The sequence below is a fragment of the Camelus dromedarius genome, chromosome 28, assembly GCF_036321535.1.
Source record: "Camelus dromedarius isolate mCamDro1 chromosome 28, mCamDro1.pat, whole genome shotgun sequence".
Lineage (NCBI taxonomy): Eukaryota > Metazoa > Chordata > Mammalia > Artiodactyla > Camelidae > Camelus > Camelus dromedarius.
In genome coordinates this window covers 7,980,435-8,003,000 of record NC_087463.1, presented here as the reverse complement: position 1 = coordinate 8,003,000, position 22,566 = coordinate 7,980,435, and the positions used below count along the sequence as shown (strand labels likewise).

Genomic DNA, 22,566 nt, shown 5'->3' with positions numbered 1-22,566 from the left:
AGCCCAGCACGGGCCAGGCACAGCTCCCAGGGCCTAGGCGGAGGACAGACAGATATTCTGGAACTGTGAGCTCCAGAGCCTCCTGGAGGCCATGTTTCAAAACACACATCAGCCAGGTCCTAGGTCCCTGGAGGACCGCAACTGTGTCTGTGCAGTCAGTGCAAAGAGCTTTTCTTCTCCTGAACTGCAAAACCTGCCCTGGACTCCTAAAGGGGTCCAATCCTGGGGCTAACCAAGAGAAGGACAGCCACCGCTGCCCCTGGTCACCAACACCACCATGCCTACTTCATCTCACGGGTATCGGCTGGTGACTGGGAAAAGCAAAACACAGGCTAGAACTGCAGCTACAAAAGGCCGACAGGAAAAGAAAACCCAGAGTTTGCAACGGAGTCTCTCCTACCTTCGATCGTTTCTTCTCCTTCGGAACAACTTCTTCGTGTGCGCGATCTCCACTTCGTGGGGCATTGGGTGGTAGCCCTGCGTGGTCGGGGAGGAAGAGGGGATCGTTAGTCACTTCTGAAAGACAGCGAAGAACTTCTGGGTCTGAACAAAGTACAACAACACAAAGTTGAGCCTGGAAATTCTAGACTCTGACCACCAAGTCCAGACTGAAAAATGGAGAATGCTAGAGTTAGTGAATTTTCCACCAGGTGATGAGGCTGGAATTACAGAACCAAAGAAGAGTGGGGACACAAAGGGGACCTTAGATTTTTGTCATATCCAGTCACTCAAATTACATACGAGAACACTCAAGGCCAGAGAGGTGGATGAGCAATTTCAAGGTCTTACAGAGAATTAGCAAGAGAATTCGATCCTGTGTTCACTGGCTGTGTGATGGGGGACAAGTGTCTTCTCTAACATCAAGCTTCCTAACACCATGGGAAAGTCAATATCTTCTCCGAGCTGTTGAGAGGACCAAGGAGATGCAACCTCCTTGCAAGCCCTGAGCCTCGTGCAGAGGGAGCGTGTTAGGACTCAGGTCTCCTCATCCTAGTCCAGGATGCCCCGTACAATTTTTACCCAGGATCCTCATTACTTACACTCCTGGGGGCGTATTTAGGGGAAACAAGCAAATAGCTACATGCCTTTTTAAACTTTAAACTGGGAAAATCCTAAGGGTGGTCTTCTGCATACTGTCGTCATGGTAACAGCTATGTACATATCTGCATCGAGGTTGGAGAGAGACCCCCTACCTATAATGCAGGGCTGGTCCCGCACACGCCGGGCTGCAGGCAGAACTGTTTGCACAAGTTGGGCTGATGGCCAGCTCTCTTCTTACCATTTCCCTCCCCCGAAAAAAAGTATGTTCTGGTGGGACATGGGAGAGCACTGTCATTCCATTATGGGCAGGCTTGGGGTGTGGGAGGAAGGGTCGAGGGTGCCTAGGCCTGGAGGTCTGAGAGGAGGAGGTGGTCTGGCTTGGGCCTGGGACAGCTGGGTACACGTCCTGTCACAAAGTCCACAGCCTGAGTGTGACCCCCATGCCACCCTTAGGGCCCTGGGCACATACAGGGTCAGAGGGTGTGGCAGGGCCCAGGGAGCTGGAGACGGGTCAGGGAGAGTCCATTTAGCACCCTTCCCCCCACTGCCCACTTTACAGACAGGGAGACTGAGGCACTGACCCTCTGTGGTGAAGGCATGTGCAGCCCTCTGGATCTGGGGTCCATGGTGGAGGGTCCCGCTGAGGTGCCTTCTCCAGGCTTACCCCCAGCCGAGGGGCCAGAGTCGGGGGGCCCAGGGAGGACAATGGGCTCAGGAGGATGCAGGGATCTTGGCCTTTTGGACGCTTGGCCCAGACTCCATTGAGTCCAGGGAGGGAATGGCGCATTTCAAAATTCATAATATTAGCCCTTCCCTCACACCCTGTGTCTTGCCTCCAACAATCTGGCCAAGAAAGCATGAATGAATTCCGGGTTCAGGCATCACAATGGGTCTCTGCAGACTTAGGATGTGCTTTGTTTAATGGTTTTCTCAAAGGATATTATTTGCTTTCTTTAATACAAAACACAAACAAGGAAAAACACCAAGTCTTCCCCTCTCATTTCCCCTCTCCCACCCCGACTCAGCTCTGGGCTGGCCCCTTCCCTCCCTCCTGGCCTCAGGTCACTGCAGGAACACACTGGGCGTGCCCTGCGGAGACAATGGAAGGAAGCTGGATTGGAGGCCGGACTGAGGGAGCTGTCCCCAAGGCTTGGCCTTCCATGAGCCCAGAAGGTGTCGGCTTCCCCTGTCCCCACCACAAGAGTCCTGGGCTCTGACCTGCATCCTGGCCTCCTCCCCCACACATGGCAGCCATGGTGGGGAGGTACCCTTGTGATCCACCCTCGGCAGGGAGTCCCAGCTCTCTGCCCGGACTCAGTGTGGCCCCGTAGGCATGCGGGACCGCTTGGGGCTTCTAATGAAGCCACTGCTGTGACCTCTGTGTCCATCCACCCACCTCCTCCAAATGACTATACATGTATGTGTGTACGTAGAGAAAACATCATAGTAGTTAAAGGCCTGGGCTCTGGAGCTACACGGAACGGTCAGCTCCTGCCTCTTCCTCTTGATGATTATGACTTTGAGTAGATGACCTGACCTCTATGCGCCTCAGTTGGTTCGTGTGTTTTGTCAGCCACCGTCAGGTAAGCTTCTGCAGCATCACCCTGGACCACTCAGGCCCTGCCTGCTCTTTCTCCACTAGACTCCCCGCACGGGGACCGTTCTCCCTTCAGCTCTGAGACCTGGCTGTAGTCCTCGCTCTGTCTAACCTCTGACCACTTTCAGTAACTAAGTGGCCCTGGGAGACAAGTAGATGATATAAACCAAGCCTCTCCAGGGAGGGAGGGAGGGAGGGAAGACAATACTCCTTCAGCGTGCAGCTTGGGCAGAGTACACGTGAAACACACACACACACCCTGTCCCAGAGGTCAGCGCTGGTCTAAGATGCAGCACTGTGGGGCAGCGCGTCACTGCTCTGGTTGTAGAAACACGTTATGTAAAACCTGCCCCTTCCGGGGCCGTCTGAGGCTAACACCTCGCTGCCTGGGACAGTAGGTGTTTACGGAGGATTAAAGGCAGGCGCAGCAGAGCTGCTGGTCCCAGGCTGGGAGTGCAAGGGCCTTGCCCTGAGATGACAGCTGCAAAGAAGCATATCTTGGGTCTGGGGGTGAGGGCAGGGGGAGGGAGGGCAATATAAGCACACTGAGCAAGGCAGCACGTGTGCCCGGTGGTGCTGAGACCGGCCGACTCTGTGACAAAAGTGATGTGTGTCCTCCGAGCCACAGGCTCCCCTCCCCCCACACATCCAGCCACCCATCCCTCTACCCACACATCCTATAAATACTGTTGTTTTAGAAACTGCAGATAGAGTAGTGAAAAAGCAACAGCAAAAAGCTTGTTCCTATAGAGCACACCTTCCAGTGAAAGGAGAGAGATGACAAACAAATAGACAGATAATCTGATAAACGATGAAAAACGCTACAGAGCAGAACAAGGCAGGATGGAGAGGCGAGAGCAGCGGGGCTGAGGGTGGGCAGGGAAGACCCCTCTGCTCCTTGCCATCCATCCATCAATCCACCCACCCACCTGACCATCCTTGATTCTTCTTCACCCAACCAGCTCTGAAGGCCCACTATGTGTCAGGTGCATCAGATGGAAAATTCCAGAACGAAGAGACCCCGTCCCAGCCCCAGGAGCTCAGGCGGACATAAACAAACAATGCCGTGCATCATGGTAGAGCTGTGCCTCCGGCAGCCCCGAGGAAGGAATGAGGACCTCTGTTGGAGGTCAGGGAGGCCTTCACCAGGGGTGGTACTTGAGCTGAGTGTAAGGGTGGGACAGGAGCACAAGGGAGAAGAAGGTGTGTTATATCCTCAACCTGCAGGCCAACAACGCCAGCGTCATGAGCGGAGTGAGTGGAGACACGCTTGGCACCGTGGGAGGAGACGGAGGCACCGGGGTGCTCCGAGGACCAGGGCGGGTGCTCCTGACCACAGCAACTAGCGTGGTGCCATCTATATAGTCCTCTTCACCTCTGCAGTGAGTAGAACTGTGAGCCCCCAAAAGATCAGCTGGAGTCCTAACCCTGAGTCCCTGTGGAGGTGACCTGACTTGGAAATAGGGTCTTTGTGCATATGATCAAGTTCAGATGTCATGCCCTAAATCCAGTGACTGATGTCCTTGTAAAAAGAAGGAAATTTGGACACAGAGACACAAGGAAGAAGGCCATGTACAAATGGAGGCAGTGTTTGCAGCGATGCGGCTTCAAGCCAAGGAAAGGCACAGATTGCTGGCAGCCACCAGAAGCCAGGAGAGGCAAGGATCCTTCCCTAGAGGTTCCAGAGGGAGTGCGGCCCTGAAGACACCTTGACTGCAGACTTCCAGCCTTTAGAACTTGAGACTGCAAATTTCTGTTGCTTTAAGTCACCTAGTTGGTGGCACTCTGTTATGGCAGCCCTAGGAAGCTAATACACTCCCCCGCCATGCATCCACAGCCCTGGGCCCGCCCAGTCGCCTTCCTCACTGGCTCCCTCAGCAACCCCCGCTCGTTACTCCCAGAGCGGTCTTTCCAGACCCCAGATGTCACAGGATATTCTGAGTCCATCTGATTCTCCCTGGTGATTGAACACTACCAACCCCATGCCCGCACTGTTCTAAAACCTTTTTGGCTGTAAATCCACAGGGGCTGCTCCAATGGTGGAATGCCAGGCTCTGTTCCAGACACTTTGCCTGGAGGGGTCTTCCAGCCCCCATCAAACCAACAGCTTAGGATGGTGTCCAGGTCTCTGCCTTCACCACTCTTCTGGTCTATTTGAGATGAGAGATTCAAATTCCTACAGAGCAGGCAGGGGAGTCCGGGGCTCAGGGACCATGCTTCCTGGCCCAGCCCCACCCTCCAGCACACCTGGAGGGCCCAGGAGACGGGAGGGAGCAGGGAGGACTTCCTGAGAGAAGGAGACTTGAGGCTGGAAAGATGCACTTGCTGCTACCGCTGCTCCCCAGCCATCAGGTGACCCCCTCGACCTGGGTCCCAGGCTGGGCTGCTGCGAGGACAGCCCCTCGGTCCCATACCTCACCCCAACAAGGTGAGTCCCAAGAGGGCAGGGACCCACCTGGCTCATGGACCACTGTACGCCCAGCACTGGAAGGGTGCGTGGCTCAAGGAGGTGTTAACTAAGTACCTGCTGAAGGAGAGACAAAAAGGAAAAGGGGGAAGAAGAGGACAAGAGCCTAATTTTGGTGGAACTTCCACTAAATAAGGTCTCTGGATAGAAATATCAATGGGAGTGGTGGTGGCAGTGGCAGGTGCAGGAGGAGCTCCTGGCTTCACAGGGGGCCACACGCCCCACACTCTTCACCTCGCGGACTCCCCAGACAGGGCCCCAGGGCTGAGATGCCGAAGTCAGTGAGCGGGGCGGGCCAGGCCCATGTGTGTCCACTGTCCCCGCCTCTCACCGCATCACCTGCTTTCCTGCAGACCCAGGGGAGCTGCAGGCTCCCAGCACCGCCAGGGTCCGTCAGGGCCTCCACCCCCACTGGCCAGGTGAGGCTGCCCACACGCACTCGGGGGCCTCACCGCGTAGAAGTCCCGCATCTGCATGCATTGCTCACACGGGGCTGAGATGTGCCCACCCCGCGGCTGTGGACTGTGGAGACGGTGAAAGCGGGAAGGGTCACCCCCCCACGCATCCTTCTCCCTCAGCCCAGGGTCCACTGGGTGGTGTAGTGGGTTGAACTATGTCCCCTGCACACCGACTCCAGTCACACACTGAAGTCCTAGGCCCCAGTACCTTGGGATGACCTGATTTGGAAACAGGGTTGTTGCAGATGTAATGAGTTAAGATGAGGACATAATGAATCGGGGTGGGCCCCTAGTGCAATATGCTTGGCGTTCTTATAAAAAGAACACCATGTGAAGACTGGAGTTATGCTTCCACAAGCCAAGAAGATACCAGAAGCTGAGAGGCCAGGAGCAAGTCCCTCTCCAGCACCTTCAGAGGGAGCACGGTCCTGCCAACACCTCGATTTTGGGCTTCCAGCCTCCAGAACGAGGAGATAAGAAATTGCTGTTGTTCTAAGCCACAGCCTTTTGGCCCTTTGTTACGGCAGCCCCAGGGAATGAATTCAAGTGGGAGAGGGGGCAAAATCATCTGTGCTCTAAAAAAGGGTTATTTTTCTCACTGTATTTCCTTTGCCAAACTAGAGTTGAATTTGTGAGTTACATGCTCACCAGGTAATTCCACTGTGGTAGCAACCTATTTTTACAGAAGAGGAAGGAGAGGCTTAGTAAAGTCCAGGAAGTTACCCAAGGCCGCCCAACCAGTTGGCAGCAGCCGGTGTCTGCCGCCTCCCAGGCTCACGGTCCCAACTGTGATGTCACTCGGCCTGCATTGCCAGGGCAGAGATGTGGAAGTGGAACCACGGGGTGCATGAGCAGGGTCTTTCCTGTCCTTCCTCTGACCCCATGGTGCCCAGCCACGCACTCTTGGTCCCCAAAAGTGAGGACGTGGCTGAGGGCAAGCCCGACTCGTGCTGGAGCCACAGCTGGGCGGCCCCGACACTGATCACGGCGCCGGCCACCCGGCCCAGGGATGGAGAGCTGGTGTCACCAGGCACTGGTTTGGATGCCCTCCCATGTCTGCCCTGCAGAGTTCTTGCCCGTGTGAGCTTGCTGTGACCTCTGACATGGCCCTGGCCCCGTCGGCAGGCCTCTGGTCCTTTCTCTTGAGGGGGTGGGGCCCGTGGCACCAACCTCACCCTGCTCGTCACGACACAGGATGCTGGGGTGAGGCTGTGCTGTGCCTGGTTCCCCTTCAATCCCCCGGGATGAGGTTTAGAAGTGCCCCACAGAGCTCCGTCCCACGGCCGGCAGCTTCACGGAACCCCAGGCCCACCTTCCCCTCCAGGGAGATTTCCCTGATATTCCCGTGACCTGTGACCTCTGACTACTAACCCCGGACCCGGGTCAGATCCAAATCATCCAGGCCTGACTATCTCAGAGGTCTGTTATCTCTCTCACACACACCTGCTCTTTGCAAAGGGAGAGCGTATCACACAAACATGAGAGATCCCCCTCCCTGTTGTGCGAAGATCCCTCCGGACTGTGGGAGACCTGGACAAGCAGCAGGAGGAGGGGGTGCGGCCGGGAGATGCAGGAGCTGGAAAGGTGGGCTGAGGATCCGGCCCAGGGGAGGCAGCAGTGGGAGGGGCCCACACCAGTCTCCTGAGACCAGGTATCCCTGTGGCCCCAGCCCTGCCCTCTCCAGGGATCCACCCGTCCACCCCCATCTCTCCTGGAGACTGGAAACCACGGCCCCTTCCTCTGCTTCACAAGGTTGTGTCTGGCCCCATCTGTCACTCCCAAGAATGCTTTGAAATACATGGAGACTAATGGCTTCCTTCTCTCCAGAAAATTCCAGATGACCCAGAGTGGAGAGCCCTGTGAACAGGGGCTCAGAAGAACTGGACATTGGTTCTGCTGTGCCCACTGGGCAAGCCCAGGGAGCTGGAGCCCCGCAGAGGGAGGACAGACTTGGGCTAAGCCAGCTGGGACTCCCTGGGCCCCCGTCTCCAGCCCGACTTGGGGAGACATCCCGAGGGCGGACGGTATGCAGCAAACACTTGGCAACTTAAGGGGCCATAAAAATATCAAGTACAGCTCCTCTGACAATAAGTTAGTCTCAATAGTGGAGCCTTCCTCTTGCTGGCGTCATGTTTTTTCATAGCTTCTAAGAAGTTATCCTACCAAGCTCCACGTGGGCAGGATGTGCGGGTCACGTCCAAGCTGAAACAAACAGGTAATGTTTCTAAAATTCCTGGAATCTCTAGGCTGCACGGCTATTCAGGGAAGCCGACCTGTTTCAGAAAGAAAGTGGGTGGAGGGGGCGGGCGGGTGGGCTAACCCATGTTTAAATTCATGATTTTCTAATTTTTCTTTTAATTTATTTTTGTTTTAATCAGCAGAGACCCTTTTAAAAACAATACCTCAGCTGGAACCCCAATATAAAAACACAGATAAAAGTAGACGGGGAAGAGAGGCAGGGGCTGCCTCTGAGCCATCAACACCCACCCCTCCCCTCCAGCCGCCCCCGACCTGCTCCCTGGACGTGAACTCACACTCCACCCACTCTGAAAGCATGGGTGAACTGGACATTCTTTCAGAAGAGGGGGCTAACTGAGGCTCTCTGGACAGGGTTTAATGGAGCCTAGCTCACGAATATTTAGCCCGTGGCTGTCTTCGGGGTGCCAGCCCACGGCAGTCATCCAGCAGCAGGGGTCTGTGTCTGCACAGACCTGCGGCCTTCCTTGGATGCATTAAGCTAATAAAACCCATCCCTCCTTTTCAAGTTGGGCGTCTCACTGTCACAGACAAATGTCCTGACTAATAAACCTCACACACCCTTTAGGCAACCTGGGCCCCAGCTCTGCTGCCAAACTTGGATATCACTGGGCAGTTAGTTATCTCATCCAGCCCTCTCCTCCCTCTTGTGGAAAATACGGATGAAAATGTTTGCTTTTCCTATCTCCTGCATCATGACTGCTTAAGCCTTCCTTTGATATGAGCCAATGAATTCCCCTTTTTATCTTTTAAAATATATTTTGACTTGGGTTTCAAAAAAGTCCTAAGTGATGCAGCACGCTACAACTTCAGGTGTTGTGCCGGCTGATCTTGGTATATCCACGAAGTCCTGGAAAGCACTCGGGACCGCCCTGCGCCCTCCCGCCCGTAGCCATGTCAGGGAGGATCTGCGGAGCAACGTCAAACAAAATTACATCTCCTTGATGATTTTTGAGTGAACAGGAAAAAATAGGTGAGAACACTGATGCAAAGGACAGGCCTATAAACCAATAGAAAAATGTGAGAGAACTGTTTCTATGTTACATGATGTAGAATGTGGAGGAAACAATTACTACACTGTGGCGTTTTCAACCATTGTCAGTTTCCCATTTGCAATCAGGGTGTGTGTTTGTGTGTGTAGGGAGGGTATGCACTGTAACTCTGTGTCAATGACCAAATGGGACTAAGTGGCTCAAGGTCTCATCTAGGTGACAAGCCCGGGAACAAGAGTCCAGAAGGATGCAGGCCATCTGGGCTCATGGTGGTGTCCCTGCTGCCCACTGACATAGGGACATGAGAACGGAACTGAGGCAGACAGATGCTCCCCATTCCCCTAATGAGGGGCGTTTCCTGGACGGGCTGCTGACCTGAAAAAGGCAACACCTTCCTGCTGCTGCAGACCAGAGGCAGGAAGATGCTCTAGAAAGGCAAGAGCTCCAAGTGGCCACGGGAAAGGCACAGTGTTTGCTCTGCAGCCTCTGGAAAAATTGCATGAGCAGGACTGGACACATGCGGCCTGAATCCTGGTCTCTAACTAATGGTGTGTCCATGACAGATAAGACCCAAGTCCTGGAAAAGCCCATAAAGCAATTTCGAAGAGAAGACAAAAGAAAAACCAAGAGAAGACAAAGCAATTCTCATACTCTGGTCTCTAAGGAGAATTGACAGTCCTGAGACGCAGGCGAGTTGTGAATAGTTTTACGTACCTGGGGAAGTTCAAAGACCATCTTGGGAACAGAAGCAACAGTGGATGGAAGAGGAGGGACGACTCTGCAGCAGTCAGGGGGATGCCCAATGCGGGCTGTGACGACACTGTATGTCATGGATACAGAAAAACCAGATTCTGCCTGTGTCCTAAAGCAGGCCACAGGCTGCCAGGAGGACAGACACAGAAGTGATTTCATTACTCCAGACCGAGGGAAGTCACATGGGGGACACCCAAGGTTCAAGGAGCGTGTGGAGGAAGCGATGCCCAGCAACTAGTTGCTGGCAGGCTCTGAAGTTAACAGAAGCAGAATCAGAAAGGCGAGGGCCTCAGCAGAAGTCACTCGGTCGCATGTTTTGATGGTTTTGCTCTTGCCTCTCCTGAATGCACTCTGGTGTGGCTCATTACACAGACTGGCTGTAGCCAGGATTCAGTAAGTGCAAGGGCATCCGTGGGCCATGGGGAAGAAACCACTGCCCCAAACACCTCTACCAGAGATGCTGAGATCCCGAGGTGAGTTTGGCTGAGCGGAGACACCGCTGAGGCCTCCTGTGAGTGAATGGGTCCATCACTCTCCTGCCCCCTGCACTGCTGGGCTAAGGCTGGCTGGTCTGAGGACACAGGGGGATGGGGAAGGGGGCCATGACAAAGGAGCACCTACGAGCAGCAGGGCGCCCGTCCCAGAGTCTGCACAGCCAGCCTCAGGTTCTTGAAGCAACTCAGACTTGGGGCTGCCTGGCAGGGATCGGAGTCAATTGGTTTGGTTTAAAAGCCATCACTGCCACCTACTGTGGGAGCCTGGATAGATACCCACCCTACCTATGCTTCTATTTTCCTCATCTATGAAATGGCAATAATAAGAATTTTACCAATTTCAGGGGGAGGGTATAGCTCAAATGGTTGAGCACATGCTTGGCATGCATGAAGTCCTGGTACTTCTACTAAAAATAAGTAGATAAAATAAAATACCTCCCCACAAACAAAACAAAACCACCACCCCCCCAAAAAAAAAGAAAGAAAAAAGAATTACACCAACTTCAGAGGTCTATCACGGGAATAAGTGAGATTATCTGACATAGGATTGGCGGCAGAGATGATTTCCCCACTGCCCGTCCTTCCCCCCACCCTCTGCACACCCCTACGCCCCTCTTCCTTTTTCGGGCACAGTCTGTGGAATCACAGGCCCGAGACGCCCACCCCATCTGCACCTGGAGGCCCTGCACCAGGAAAGCCCGCCGCCTCTTAACTTCCCATCCACGTCCCTCATGAACCTGCCGGGAAGCTGCAGCCCAAACCCCCAGCAGTGCCATCCTAGAATGTGGCCATTCTGTGTCCATCAAACAACCACTTCCTGAGCTCCCTGGCTTTGTCCAGAACCCTGTCGGGGACAAAAGTGCAGCTTGCTGCAACACTTCAGCCTCCTCCACACAGTTATTCAACTCCTGCCCACTCCCAGCCCTGTCTAGATCCTTGCTTATCACCCCCTCATCTCATCGCAGGCCCCCAGCAAAGTGGGTGCTAGAAGAGAGGGAGCTTCTGGAAGTTCTGAAGGCCAAGGGAAGGGTCTGTGAACCCACTCTGGGCAGAACATCACCCCAGCACCCTGAAGACCCCAGGCCAGGACTGCATCCTCTGAAGGTGAGCTGCTCCCAACTTGAGAGAAACGGTGAATGAAACACTGAGTCAGAGCATCCTGGCCAGGGATGCTGGGCTCTGGGTGGCTCACAGGGTATCAAAGAGGCTGAGACAAAACACAGACGGCAGTGCAGGGAGAGAGAGGGGAGGGAGAGGCTGACCGAGAACCCACAGGGGTAGGGGCAGTGCTGGTGCTGGAGACAAGAGGGCTAAAACGTGGTCCCTCCCTCCAGGCACCGATCTCGCTTTAATTCATTCACCCAGCACATCTTCACTGAGCTTTCCAAGGGGCCAGGAGCTAATGTACGTGCTGCAGATAGGCTGGTGGTTGAGCCATAGATTAAGGGCTTCTGCTCTACAAGGGGGACGCGATTGTCAATAGGATGCAGCTAAAAAGAAAGGGATAATTTAAACAGAGACAAGAGCTCTGGGGGTAAAGAGAGTAATGCTCTCAAGCGGAGGATCAGAAATGGCCTAAGAGACTGACATTTGTGCCAAATGAGAATGACCAGGTGGACCGATCAGGAGCAATTCAAGGCTGAAACCAACATTTGGAATTTCAGAAAGCAGTAAACTTGAAATTAAAAAATGGGCAGTTGTTATTTTTTCACTCTGCCTAATGACATCTGTCCACTCCCACCATCATTTCATAAAGGACACAATTTTAAAATAAAAGATGGGCCTTTATGGGGATTAACTTCAACTCTATAAAAAGTCACCACACTCTCCTGTCAGACGCCCTTTTCAGAGTCTGTCAGGTGCTTGTCTGCTTTACTCAAATTCACCCTCATATACTTGGAAAGAAAGAAAACTTAAATACTACGTGAGACACATGTCCTCTACGAGAGAGCACACAGTATACATTGCTGCATCCACTGCCCGGGGTATATACTCCCAACCAAGCATTCTGAACTTCATGGGCAATTTAAGGGGCTTTCAAGAGCAATTTTGTTTATAAATGATCATGTTCACTTGGGCCTAATCCCCAAGCAAAATGTGAACTTATCATTTTTCTCATTTTGCCAAAGACCAGCGGAAAAACCTCTGGCTTACCTGCATTGGCCTAAGTCATGGACCTCAGTAGCGACCATTGCCTTCTCAGTATGAAAGTCAGGGACTCGTGGTGGGGGGAGGGCATAGCTCAGTGGTAGAGCACATGCTTAGCATGCATGAGGTCCTGGGTTCAATCCCCAGTGCCTCCAACAAATTAAGCAAACAAACAAAAAATGAATTAAAAAAAAATAAACCTAATTACCACCCCCTGAAATTAAAAAAAATAAGAGGAAAAAAAAACGTCAGGGTCTCATGGAATCTAAACATTTCCTCTTTTTGCTAATGGTATTTAATCAAGCCATAATCAGTTTTTGTTTGGTTTTGTTTTTGAAGTGAACACAGGATTTTCCAGTCATTTGCTCATTGACCCTCCATGTCCTGGGCCACCATCCTACCCTCCTTTGGCCATTGACACAAAGGCAATACAATTAGTTTTGTGTCCATGAGGTTTTCAGGGGTGAGTTTTGCATCTTTCTTAATCTCTTTTCTTTTCTTTTTTCCTTTTTTCTGTGGAGGTGCTGGGGATTGAACCCAGGACGTCGTATACGCTAAGCATGTGCTCTACAACTGAGCTATGCCCTCCCCCCTTAATTTCTTTCTTTCTTTCTTTTTTTTTTTTAAAGGATGGCGCAATTCCCCACAATGTTGACCTTTGGGAATAGAGTTGCCCTGGACGACCACACGGTCTGGGCTCTGTGTTCATCCCCGGCTTGCACCAGCGGGGCCCAAGGGGTCAGATCCGGGGCTGGGGGGCTGGGCGACTGACCAAGACCCAGGACGTAAGGGCATGACCAGTATTCATGGCTTCATCACAACCTTTCCAACCACTTATGTGGAAGAAGTGATTCTTCAGGTTCATTGCCCCTCTCCTGTGTCAGATCTCAGGACCTCACCTGGTGGGAAAGCTTTAACCTCCGCCTCCCCCACCCCTCATCCCCACCACTGGCCTCGGGAACAGCTTTAAGCATTTATTTATGGAAATGCGGCAGAAGAAGCAGTGGCTGGGGACCTGGAGATCTGGCTCCTGCCCTGGGGGTTGCAGCTCGACCTGAGAACAGCCCCTGGTCTCTAAGGGCTGTCCTCTCCTCCCTGTCCCCGTGTGCTGCCACCTCACCCCCCAACACACATTCCTCATCCCGGCTTTTCCCTCAGCCTGAACGCCTTCCCCAGCTTGTTCACCCTTGAAATCCTGTCTAGCTTTTGCCATTGGCATCAATGCCCTTGTCCTACAAAACTGACACTAATTCCCACGTGAATTAACTCATTTGGTCACATGGTACATTGAACAGCATGCCGTCCTGGTGTCTAAATAAACTAGGTAGTTGCTTACAATCTTGCCTCCCCAACCATGCTATAAACTTTCAGGGGCTCAGGGGCCATGCTTCCTACACGTTCTGTAGGCCCCATAGTGCCCTGGATACCACAGTCCTCCATAGTTACTTGTTAGATGAAAACTTAAGATGACTGACAGCCCTGCATGGACCAGAGCTGGGCCATCCCCAGTCTATCCACTGTGGACTAGCAGCATTCACAGGTGACCCAGGGGCCCAGGGCCTACAGACTGTGGCCCTCAACCAGGCATAATCTCCCGTGTTGCAAGAAGCCAGGATGCTCCACCGCCTCATTGGCCCTCAACAGCAACCATGAGGCTCAGTGCTTCGTGACTGCAACTTTCCTGCAGCGAAATGGAAATGCTATTGAAGGCACAGATCCCCCTAGTCCTTGGTTACACTGCAAGCCCCCTGAGCACCAAGGTGCTCACTCCCTGACCTGCACTAGAACAACACCGGGGATGCTCGGCACCTCCCCCGCCCCAATCAACTCCACAGCCTTCTAGGTTGTAACAAGTGTCTCATTGTTGTCAAGGAAGCCAGCCCTACATGCAAGGCCAGAGGCAAGTCCCGCCAGGCAGTAGGACTGTTCACTTCCCTTCTCTGAGCCTCAGTCTCTTCTGCTCTAAAACAGAGAACTTAAACCTGCTTCTGTCATGAGGATTAAATGAGGTGCTGGAAATCAACTGAGATGATGTAAGGAGCACACCTGATTAGTCCTGGAATATAAGTTTGCTGGACTCAAATGGGGAAGTGCTGATGCCCAGGCCAGCCCACAAAGAGAAGGGTCCAAGGGGACCCTAGGTCCTCAGAGCTTAGCCAGACGGGCTGAGAGATGCCATCCTACAGAGGGAGGAGTATGGTCTGGGGACATCACTCAGCTTAACAGAGACCAGGCAGGTGAGACCAGGAGTTCCACTCTGCTGGGGCTGAGGAGTGACCCGGTGGCAGAGTCCAAGGAGGTAGGCACGGTCTCCTCAGGGATTCAAAACAAGGCTTCTCCTGCCCAAGGCAGTTTTAAGGTAAGCTGGCTCACACTGTGACTGGGAGTCAGGCACCGACAGGGAGGTCCCATTCAATGGTCCCTTCTGGGGACGGTCACTGATTTCTGCCCTGGATGTGTGTTCTTTGCCTGGTGTGAAAGCCCTGGGGGGCGGGGGGAGGGGAATTCTAGATGAAAGCTGGGACCACAGCCCAGACAAAGGCAGGAGACTCTGGGGAGGCCTCAGGACCCTACCTTCCTTGTCAGAGCCTTTAATTTCACCTCCAAAATACCATCTTACATGTTGCAGATGTGCAACAAGAATCTTCCACTTGACCGATGACATTGACGGTTGGGGAAGAACGTGTGGGAGGTAGGTTGGACTCTTGGGAAAACCTGCCTTTACCCTCCTTGGCTGTTTACAGCAGGTTCTACCGGCTACCTCCTAGGCCAGCTCAGGGTGGCAAGAAGATAAAGGAGATAGTGAGGCGAGGGCATCCTTAGCTGAGTCCCATGTGGACGAGCTGGCCCAACAATGGGGGGAAGCAAGCCTGCGAAGTCTTTCCTTCCCCTCCAGTCCTGCCCGAGAAATATGCTGCCTTCCACTGAGCGAGCAATTCCGTTTTTCTGGAAGGTATTCAAAAAATCTTCTTACCATAGAAGGAACTAAATTATGTCTGCAAGGAGCTATGACAATGATAATAACAGTGTCTGTCACTTACGGAGGCAGGCAGAGTTCAGAGTTTTACATGTATCAACTAATTTAAACCTCACAACAACCCTGAGAGGGAGGCACTATTATTATTCTCTACAGGAGAGGAAAATGAAATAGATTGATAGCAGACCTAAGGAAACACAGTGAGTGTGCACTGGAGCTGGGACATTAACTCAGAGGCTAGGGATGGAACCGTAACACATCGCCCATAAGAGCTGCAGGTCTGAGACCCAGCACCCGTCGCAGGAAGGGCTGATCCAGACATCAGGGGGTTGCAGTCTTTGGCAACAGATCCCCAGGTGCCATCACAGTGGACTTGCACAGCAACATCACAGAGCAGGTACTCACCAAGCATTGGCTGATGGAATGAGAAAAATGAATGAATGAAGCATGGTTTTCAACAAGCCATAGAAGTGGATGACCCACTCATGGCTTTCCCTGGATTCACTCTGCAGACCGTCTCAAGATTGGAAGTATAAATTCACAGGGTGGCTGTCAGTGGACTATGCTTGGGTACCTTGCTTCCTGCCTCCCCCTCCTTCCAAATTAAGTCACTAACAGCGATGCTGCCAAGTTAAAGATTAATACGCTCAGTGTCATGCAAAAATAATGGACGTCCCTGACAAGTGTCTTGTCAAAAATTACAAAGCATAAAGAACATGATCTTACGGAGGTTTCCAATTAAGAAAGACAGGAAATCAGTAGATAGAAATGAGTTCCTGAAAAGCTGCTGGCACACAAGAAATTTTCTGTCCAGAACTGTGTTTTAACTATACTAGGAAATTTTAAGTCCTATTGCAAATATCTTTGGTAAAAGAAATAATTGCCTCCAATTTATTAATTTTTTAAGTGAATCTTTTAAGGACACGGATTGTACCTCTCTCTGACTACAGGAAATGTACCATTTCAGAAATTCAATTACTTGTTCCATTCCCAGAAAGCAGGGCTGAACTTTTGTTGTGTGGATGTGGGCCATTAAGGATTCCCTGCCACATGAAAGTCTTTATGGGCTGTCTTAAATTGGGCAGCCATTGCTTTCGGCCTTCTCACCAGGCACCAGCAGCTCTGATGACCCAGTTGGTATCTATTTCCCTCCAAGTCGCCATAGCAGACAGTGATTTGACCTACTTTCAGGGGCACAGCAGTGGCTAAAGAAGGAATGGAGGGGAACGCGAGCGCCTGGGCACAGGACTTTGAAGCGTGGGCTCTGGTCGAGCCGAGGTCTCATCCCCTCCCTCCTTCCATCTCCAGAGCGTCTGGCTCCTACAGGCCTCCTCCCTGCTCTGCCTCCATTCTCCTCCGACAGGAAAGGTGTCCATTCCTAGCCCAGTCTGCCCAATCTCTTTAATCTATCAGGTTTTGATGTGGGGCCTCCCAGCCCCCCCACCTCACAGCCCATAGGGAAGACAGCGACATCTGCATGGCCCACTGGGGTAACCCAAAGAGGCTGCTTGGGGCCAGGGCTGAGAGAAGGGAGCCATATCTTAGCCCAACCAGGACTTCTTCTCAGCACATCTATCAGGACACTCCGCTGGCTTTAAGCGTAACTACAAAATTACAAAGAGTCTAAGTGGTTTGAAAAAGTCCCAGCATTTGTGTTGATGCATAAACTGCAGTGAGGGAGGACATGCAGGGTCATATCTCTAGAGCAAGGCAAACTTCTGTGAACAGCCAGATCATAAATATTTTAAGCTCTGCAGACCATGTAATCTTTGTCACAACTACTTAACTCCACAGCAGAAGCAGCCACAGAAGTGTGGCTGTGTTCTAATAAAACTTTATTGATAGAATCCGGTGGGGGGCTGGATTTGGCCCACGGGCCATGATTTGCCGACACTGCTCTAGAGAAATGTTGGGAGGCCAAGCGCACTTTGCAGCAGTGTGTCTTCGCTCTCTGTACCCTTCCCATGATGCAGCGGTGATTGCCTGAGAGGTGCCCAGTATCCTCACATCTCCCCCTACTGCTATCAGGACCTGCTTTCAAGGAGGCTTTGACAAACTCAATCCCCCCACCACCCAGTGGGAGAATAAACGGATTGTAACTACATTTCAATTAATAATAACCCTATGTCGGTGGCTCTCAGCCCTGGAGGCTCACTGACAGCCCCCGGGGAGGTTTAAAACCCGATTCCCAGGCCCCACTCCAGAAGCTCTGATGCACGTGGTCAGGGTGCAGCCCAGGAAATGGGGTTTTTAAAAGCTCTTCAGGTGATTCTAAAGAACGGTCAGGTTAACAACCACTGCCTTAAACTAAAAGAGACACACAAAAATTAGTGGCAGTGTTTTTGGAATACGCAAGCCAGGGAGGTAGAACTTGTTTTTCCCCCTCAGGGATGGGGATGGGGATGGGGATGGGCGGCAGGGGGAACATGTCCAGAGCCCTTGAAACCACACCACCCCGGCAGTCACCTTCTGCCTAAGCTGCTGCCATGCAGGTTTCACCACGCTCTGGCAAGATCCAAGACTTCTTCTCATTTTCGTTTCCATCTTGACATCTCTTATGACTTCCTACTGGCAATATGCACTCTATTAACACTGGTTGATCATCCAAAAAAAAAAGCCCTAATGGCCTGATTCAATTATCAGTCAATCAATTAATCCTCAAAAAAACCCACGATGAAGTCCTGCCTTAGAAGGGATTGCAGTCTGTGTAGGGAGACAAGGTGAACACTGATGAAACTTAGCCATATCCGTGCCATGCAGTCAGGCAGTGGTTCCCGCACTGCACTGCACACAATCACCTGGAGAGATTTAAAAAATCCCAACGCCTCGGATGTATTCCATGCCAACAAAAACAGAACGTCTGAGGGTAGAAGACTGGCATGGGTCTCCTTTAAGGAGACTCCAATGTGCAGTGAAATTTGGGAAGCATGGTTATAATGTCCTGCTGCTCCAAGTGTGGTCCATGGGCCAACAGCATCAGCGTCACCTGGGAGCTGGTTAGGGATGCAGGAATCAGAGCCTCATCCCAGTCCTAATGAATCAGAATCTGTGTGTTGTATGTTTGCACGTGAAGTCTGAGGACTGCTGCTGTGGGGGCCACGTTCTGAGAAAGAACCGCCTCCAGCACCTCCTCGCAGAGTAGCCCGTGAACACTTCTTAGAGGAAGGGAGAAACGAGATTCTGAGGGACAGGAGATTAGAGGCAGAGAGATGGGAGGACTCGGTGTACAGAAGCCAGGAGGAAGCTGGTCCTTCTGTGTGGTGAGCCAGAAGTAAGGATGAGGGTTCAAAGTGGTTTTTTACAAAAGCAGAAAATTAAATCATTCTTAGTCACACAATTAACAAGCCAAGATTTTTGAAAAGGATAAAATGACAAGAACACAGGGCTGTCCTGGAGAATTGGAGGCAACAATTAGAGGGTGGTGGATGACAATGGAATGGATGGGGTTATGAAGGAAGATTCCAGAGATGCTGAGTGTCCTGCCAAGGGCTTCAGATTTTGTCTCACAAGCCAGTGGTGAGCTGCGTGTTGCCTCTGGAGTCGTGGATGGAGGTGACTGGAGAGGGGACTGGGCAAAGGCGCTCAGACCATTTCTCGGAAGAGACAGATCAGTAAGAGAAGCAAGCGGGAGGCAGGAAGACTAGACAAGGAGCTAAAACCCAGGCCTGGGGAGAGGAGCACTTGTGAGAAGGGAAGCATGGAGCATCAAGGACGACCTTTCAGGGGAAGGGGCTGGTTACATCTGGTGGGGGTGGAAAAGAGCCACCGAGCGTTCTGAGGTCTCAAGTCTGGGACGCCGGGACTGAACGGAAAGCTAGAACCCCAGGCATTGTCACAATAAGCTCCTCCGGTAAAGCCCCCCAAAAAGTTACCTATGGGAAAATACAAAGGTGTCCAGCAAACAAGACTCCCAGAGGGGAGCCGAGAGGAAGAGCCCAGCTGTACACAGACCCTGGGATTGTCTTCAGCTCCAGCGGGCTGCGAAGACCCAGAGGGGCCCCCGAGCACAATCCTTTGTTTCCAGGCCCCTGGAAGTCAGGCTGATTCCCAGTTGAGCTGGCAAGACCGGGAGCTGGTTCCCACTGCGGGAACAATGGCTGCAGAGTGGACGTTACCACAATTGTTTCCACTGAAGTTATTTCGGGGGAGGTTAGGAAGATTGTCTACTCCGAGACATTTCCTTCACTCGATTCCCTTTATAAAAACACCGAGGGAAGAGGCCGGCGTCGCCACCTCCACGCTGCCCTGCTCCCAAGCACGTGCGCAGCGTTACTCAGAAGGCGACTCCCAGCGGGCCTCCGGGAGCCGCCATGTGCAACGCCCATTTCCTGAGGCCCTTGTGGAAGCCCTTGCATCTGACTCATGCCTCGCGGTGTTCAAAGCAGCTCCCCCGTGATCACTGTGCTGGATTCCCACAACAGCCTTCCAAGAGGGCGGCAGGCAGGGCGCAGACCTTATTACCCGCAGCCTAGTTATGAGGAAACGGAGAACTCAAGGATCTTGGTCAAGGCCCTCCAGCTTGGAGGGGGTGGGGCAGTGCAGAATCCCATGGTGGCTCCTAGAGGCTGTCTGTCGGGTCCCGCGCACGGTGCAGTGAGCACCAGGGCTGCTGGGAGGGTGTTCACTACCTGTTCACGGTCTACTTACTACCACCGCCCCCCCCACGCCAGGCACGGGCTCATAGCAGATCAGCCAGGCAAAGGCAGGGGCTGGCCCTTCCACACTCAGGACCCCAGAACCAGTCCAATGCGGCTGTTACACAGAGTGCATGGTGGGGAAAACGTAGGACCTGAGGCTGAAAGGAGAGCAGGGGCTGGGCTGGGGCGGCCTCACATGGCAGAAGCTTGAACCTACGTGTGATGGGGAGGCTGGGAAAGGCTTAAGCATGCAGTAAAATAGCTAGATGCGTCAAAGGGACGTCATGCTGGAGGTGACGTGGGGCACGGGTTTCAGGGGCTGTCACAATGGCCGATGTAGGAATTAGGGAAGTGGCGGAGGGATGGATGAGGATAGTCTACAGACATTTAAGACTCACATGGACTGGCTTTGGTGAAGGATGGGGGTTGGGACGGAGGACAGAGCATCACATGTGAGAAATACAACTGCAAATGCGACACGGTCCCCGCTCTGGAGGAATCCCACACCCTCATAGGACAGATAGAAGATAAATGAACATTATGCAAGGCTGAGTGTGATTAATACCAGGAAGGCAGAGGTCACCGCACTAATGTTTTATAAGTTTGGAGCAAGCCCTGGCTAACCTCTTACTTGTCTACGACGCAAACACCTTACAGCAGGGGGAAATGGGATAAATCCTCAACACCTTAGGGCACAGACCTCCTGGCTGGCTGTGTGGCAGATTTACCCAGGCCGCTGCAAATATAACTGATGCCCAGGTCTTGTCGCCCAGAGATTCTGATTTGTCTGTGGTGGGTCCAGGCATGGGTACCTTTTAAGAGCTCCCCAACTAATTCTAACAGGCAGCAGGGTCTGAAAGGGGGGTACATAGCACCTCATTTCAAAGATCTTGAAAAAAGGTCTTCTCAGCTTTATGGAGAGGGGGCCGCAGTCTCACACCACACTGATGCTGTTCTCCTTAGCGACTAACTTTTGAGTCTTTGCCCCGAGGTCTGAGTCATCTCTTCTTGCAGCACAGAGAGGTCCCCCTGCCCAGTTTCCCCGATGATCTAGCAAGGTTCCTCCCCGGCCCCCCGTCCACTGGGTCGGTTTGCTTGACCCTCTATCTTTCACCGGTCAGGTTTCCTCCTCCAGTGCTTGGACATCCTGCCCAACCTGAGCAGCCAGCCTGACCCACGTGGCCGGCCGCCGGTGCTGCCGCCCTTCAGGGTGTCCTGAAAGGACCTCGCTGAGGGGGCGTGATGCATTTCCTTGACCACACCACACACCAGCCTACTGGAACAATGTCCCTTTTCTTGCCGCCAGGAAGGGCCACATAAAGGAACATCTTCTCTTTTGTTGCCAAGCAAATGTTTCTGCTTTGACCTGGAGGGTACCCTTTGAAGCCAAATAATGATCCAGAGGCCACTGAGCTGCCCTAAAGGTCAAGTACTGGAATGAGCTGTTCCCAACATTTTTAGCATGTTGAGAATTGTTTGTGTGTGTGTGTGTGTGTGTGTGTGTGTGTGTGTGTGTAAGCACTGGGACGGGTAGAAGACGAACAGCTGCCCCTCATGTGAGTAGTCCCTGACCAGTCACCATCCCTTGGCTGGGCCAGGTGGGGTGTACAGGCTGGCACTACGAAGATTCTTCTGTTTTCAGAATGTCTGCTTCTTATGGTCAACTTTGCTGAGGGTCTTTGCAACAAATACCTTACAAAGAATCACATACTACTGACACGCATTATCAAGTATCACTGACGTTTCCATAAGAAGAGTCTTCATGCTGAGTGGATGACCTTTGGCCAGGGCAGGTGAACAAGGAGTTCCACCAGGGTGTCTCGCTCAGGGCTTGGAAGCATCTGGTGAACCTGGCTGCTCTGCAGATCACCTCCGCGCTCAGCCCCTCCTGGTCTGCAGGGCTCTCTCTCCCCGTCACGAGGACCCCTGACCAGCAACAGTCTCCAGGACTCGGCTCATCGACTCTATACTGGGAGGGAGCAGAACTCTGTGCTCAGGGCAGGGACATCTGTCTGGGCCTCAGTTTTCCCAACTGCAAGATGAAAGGAGCTGGACTAGATGACCTGAAGGTACTCTCAGGACCAACACTATAGCATCCTGGAACACTCGATGGCCACGACTCCTTCCTCCTGAAGCAGCAGAGTGAGTCACTCTGCCTTCCCTACCGTTAGATATTTCTCTCCAAGGGAGGTTCCCTTTAGCTGGGAACGTTCTCAACTCAAAGGCTGGCTTTCTGTGAAATGAATTAGTGGCCTAGGTGTTCAACTCAAGTTTCTGGGTGTGAAACTTGCTTAAAATAAGGAACAGCTGCTGCTCACATGCACCTTGCACAACTCTAGGAGACGGTCCTCTCCGTCATCGTCAATCTGAGCCATTTTTGAGACGTTTAGGTAGAGGTTGTCGTGTGTGCAGAGGAAGGAATGCCGCTCTCTAACTTGCACAAAACGGCCGTCCTGGCTCATGGCAGGGCTAGTCCACGTACAAGTTCTGAAAAGCCATCTTTAGGGGCTAAAAAGGGACTCACAGTCCTGCCCAATACACAGCATTTAGAAGAGACTGGCAAGAGGACGTGACGCAGTGACCCATGTGGGGCATCCAGGGGATGCAGCAGAAAATCCCTGGTTATCAAGGCCCCTGGTGTCCGCTGCGTCCTTCTGTACAAGGCCCTCCATCTTTCTGCGCCTTGGACCTGGTCGGGCTGAGAAGGGGGCCCCCGGGAGCGCTTGGCCTCCGGGAGCTGCCCTTA

At 52.6% G+C, this 22,566-nt stretch overlaps 1 protein-coding gene and 1 non-coding gene across 8 annotated transcripts in view; one reads left to right on the top strand and one right to left on the bottom strand.

Moving 5' to 3' along the window:
* The window catches only part of CTIF (cap binding complex dependent translation initiation factor), a 282,841-nt gene that overhangs the window by 131,231 nt on the left and 129,044 nt on the right, over positions 1–22,566 (bottom strand). For all 7 annotated transcript variants that reach the window (XM_031441944.2, XM_031441948.2, XM_031441951.2 and 4 more), the window contains one exon: positions 401–477. In XM_031441944.2, coding sequence (XP_031297804.1) covers positions 401–477 — 77 coding nt within the window. The remainder of the gene's footprint in view (positions 1–400; positions 478–22,566) is intronic.
* On the top strand, positions 12,289–12,361 carry TRNAA-AGC (transfer RNA alanine (anticodon AGC)). The gene has a single exon. It is a non-coding gene; the product is annotated as a tRNA-Ala (tRNA).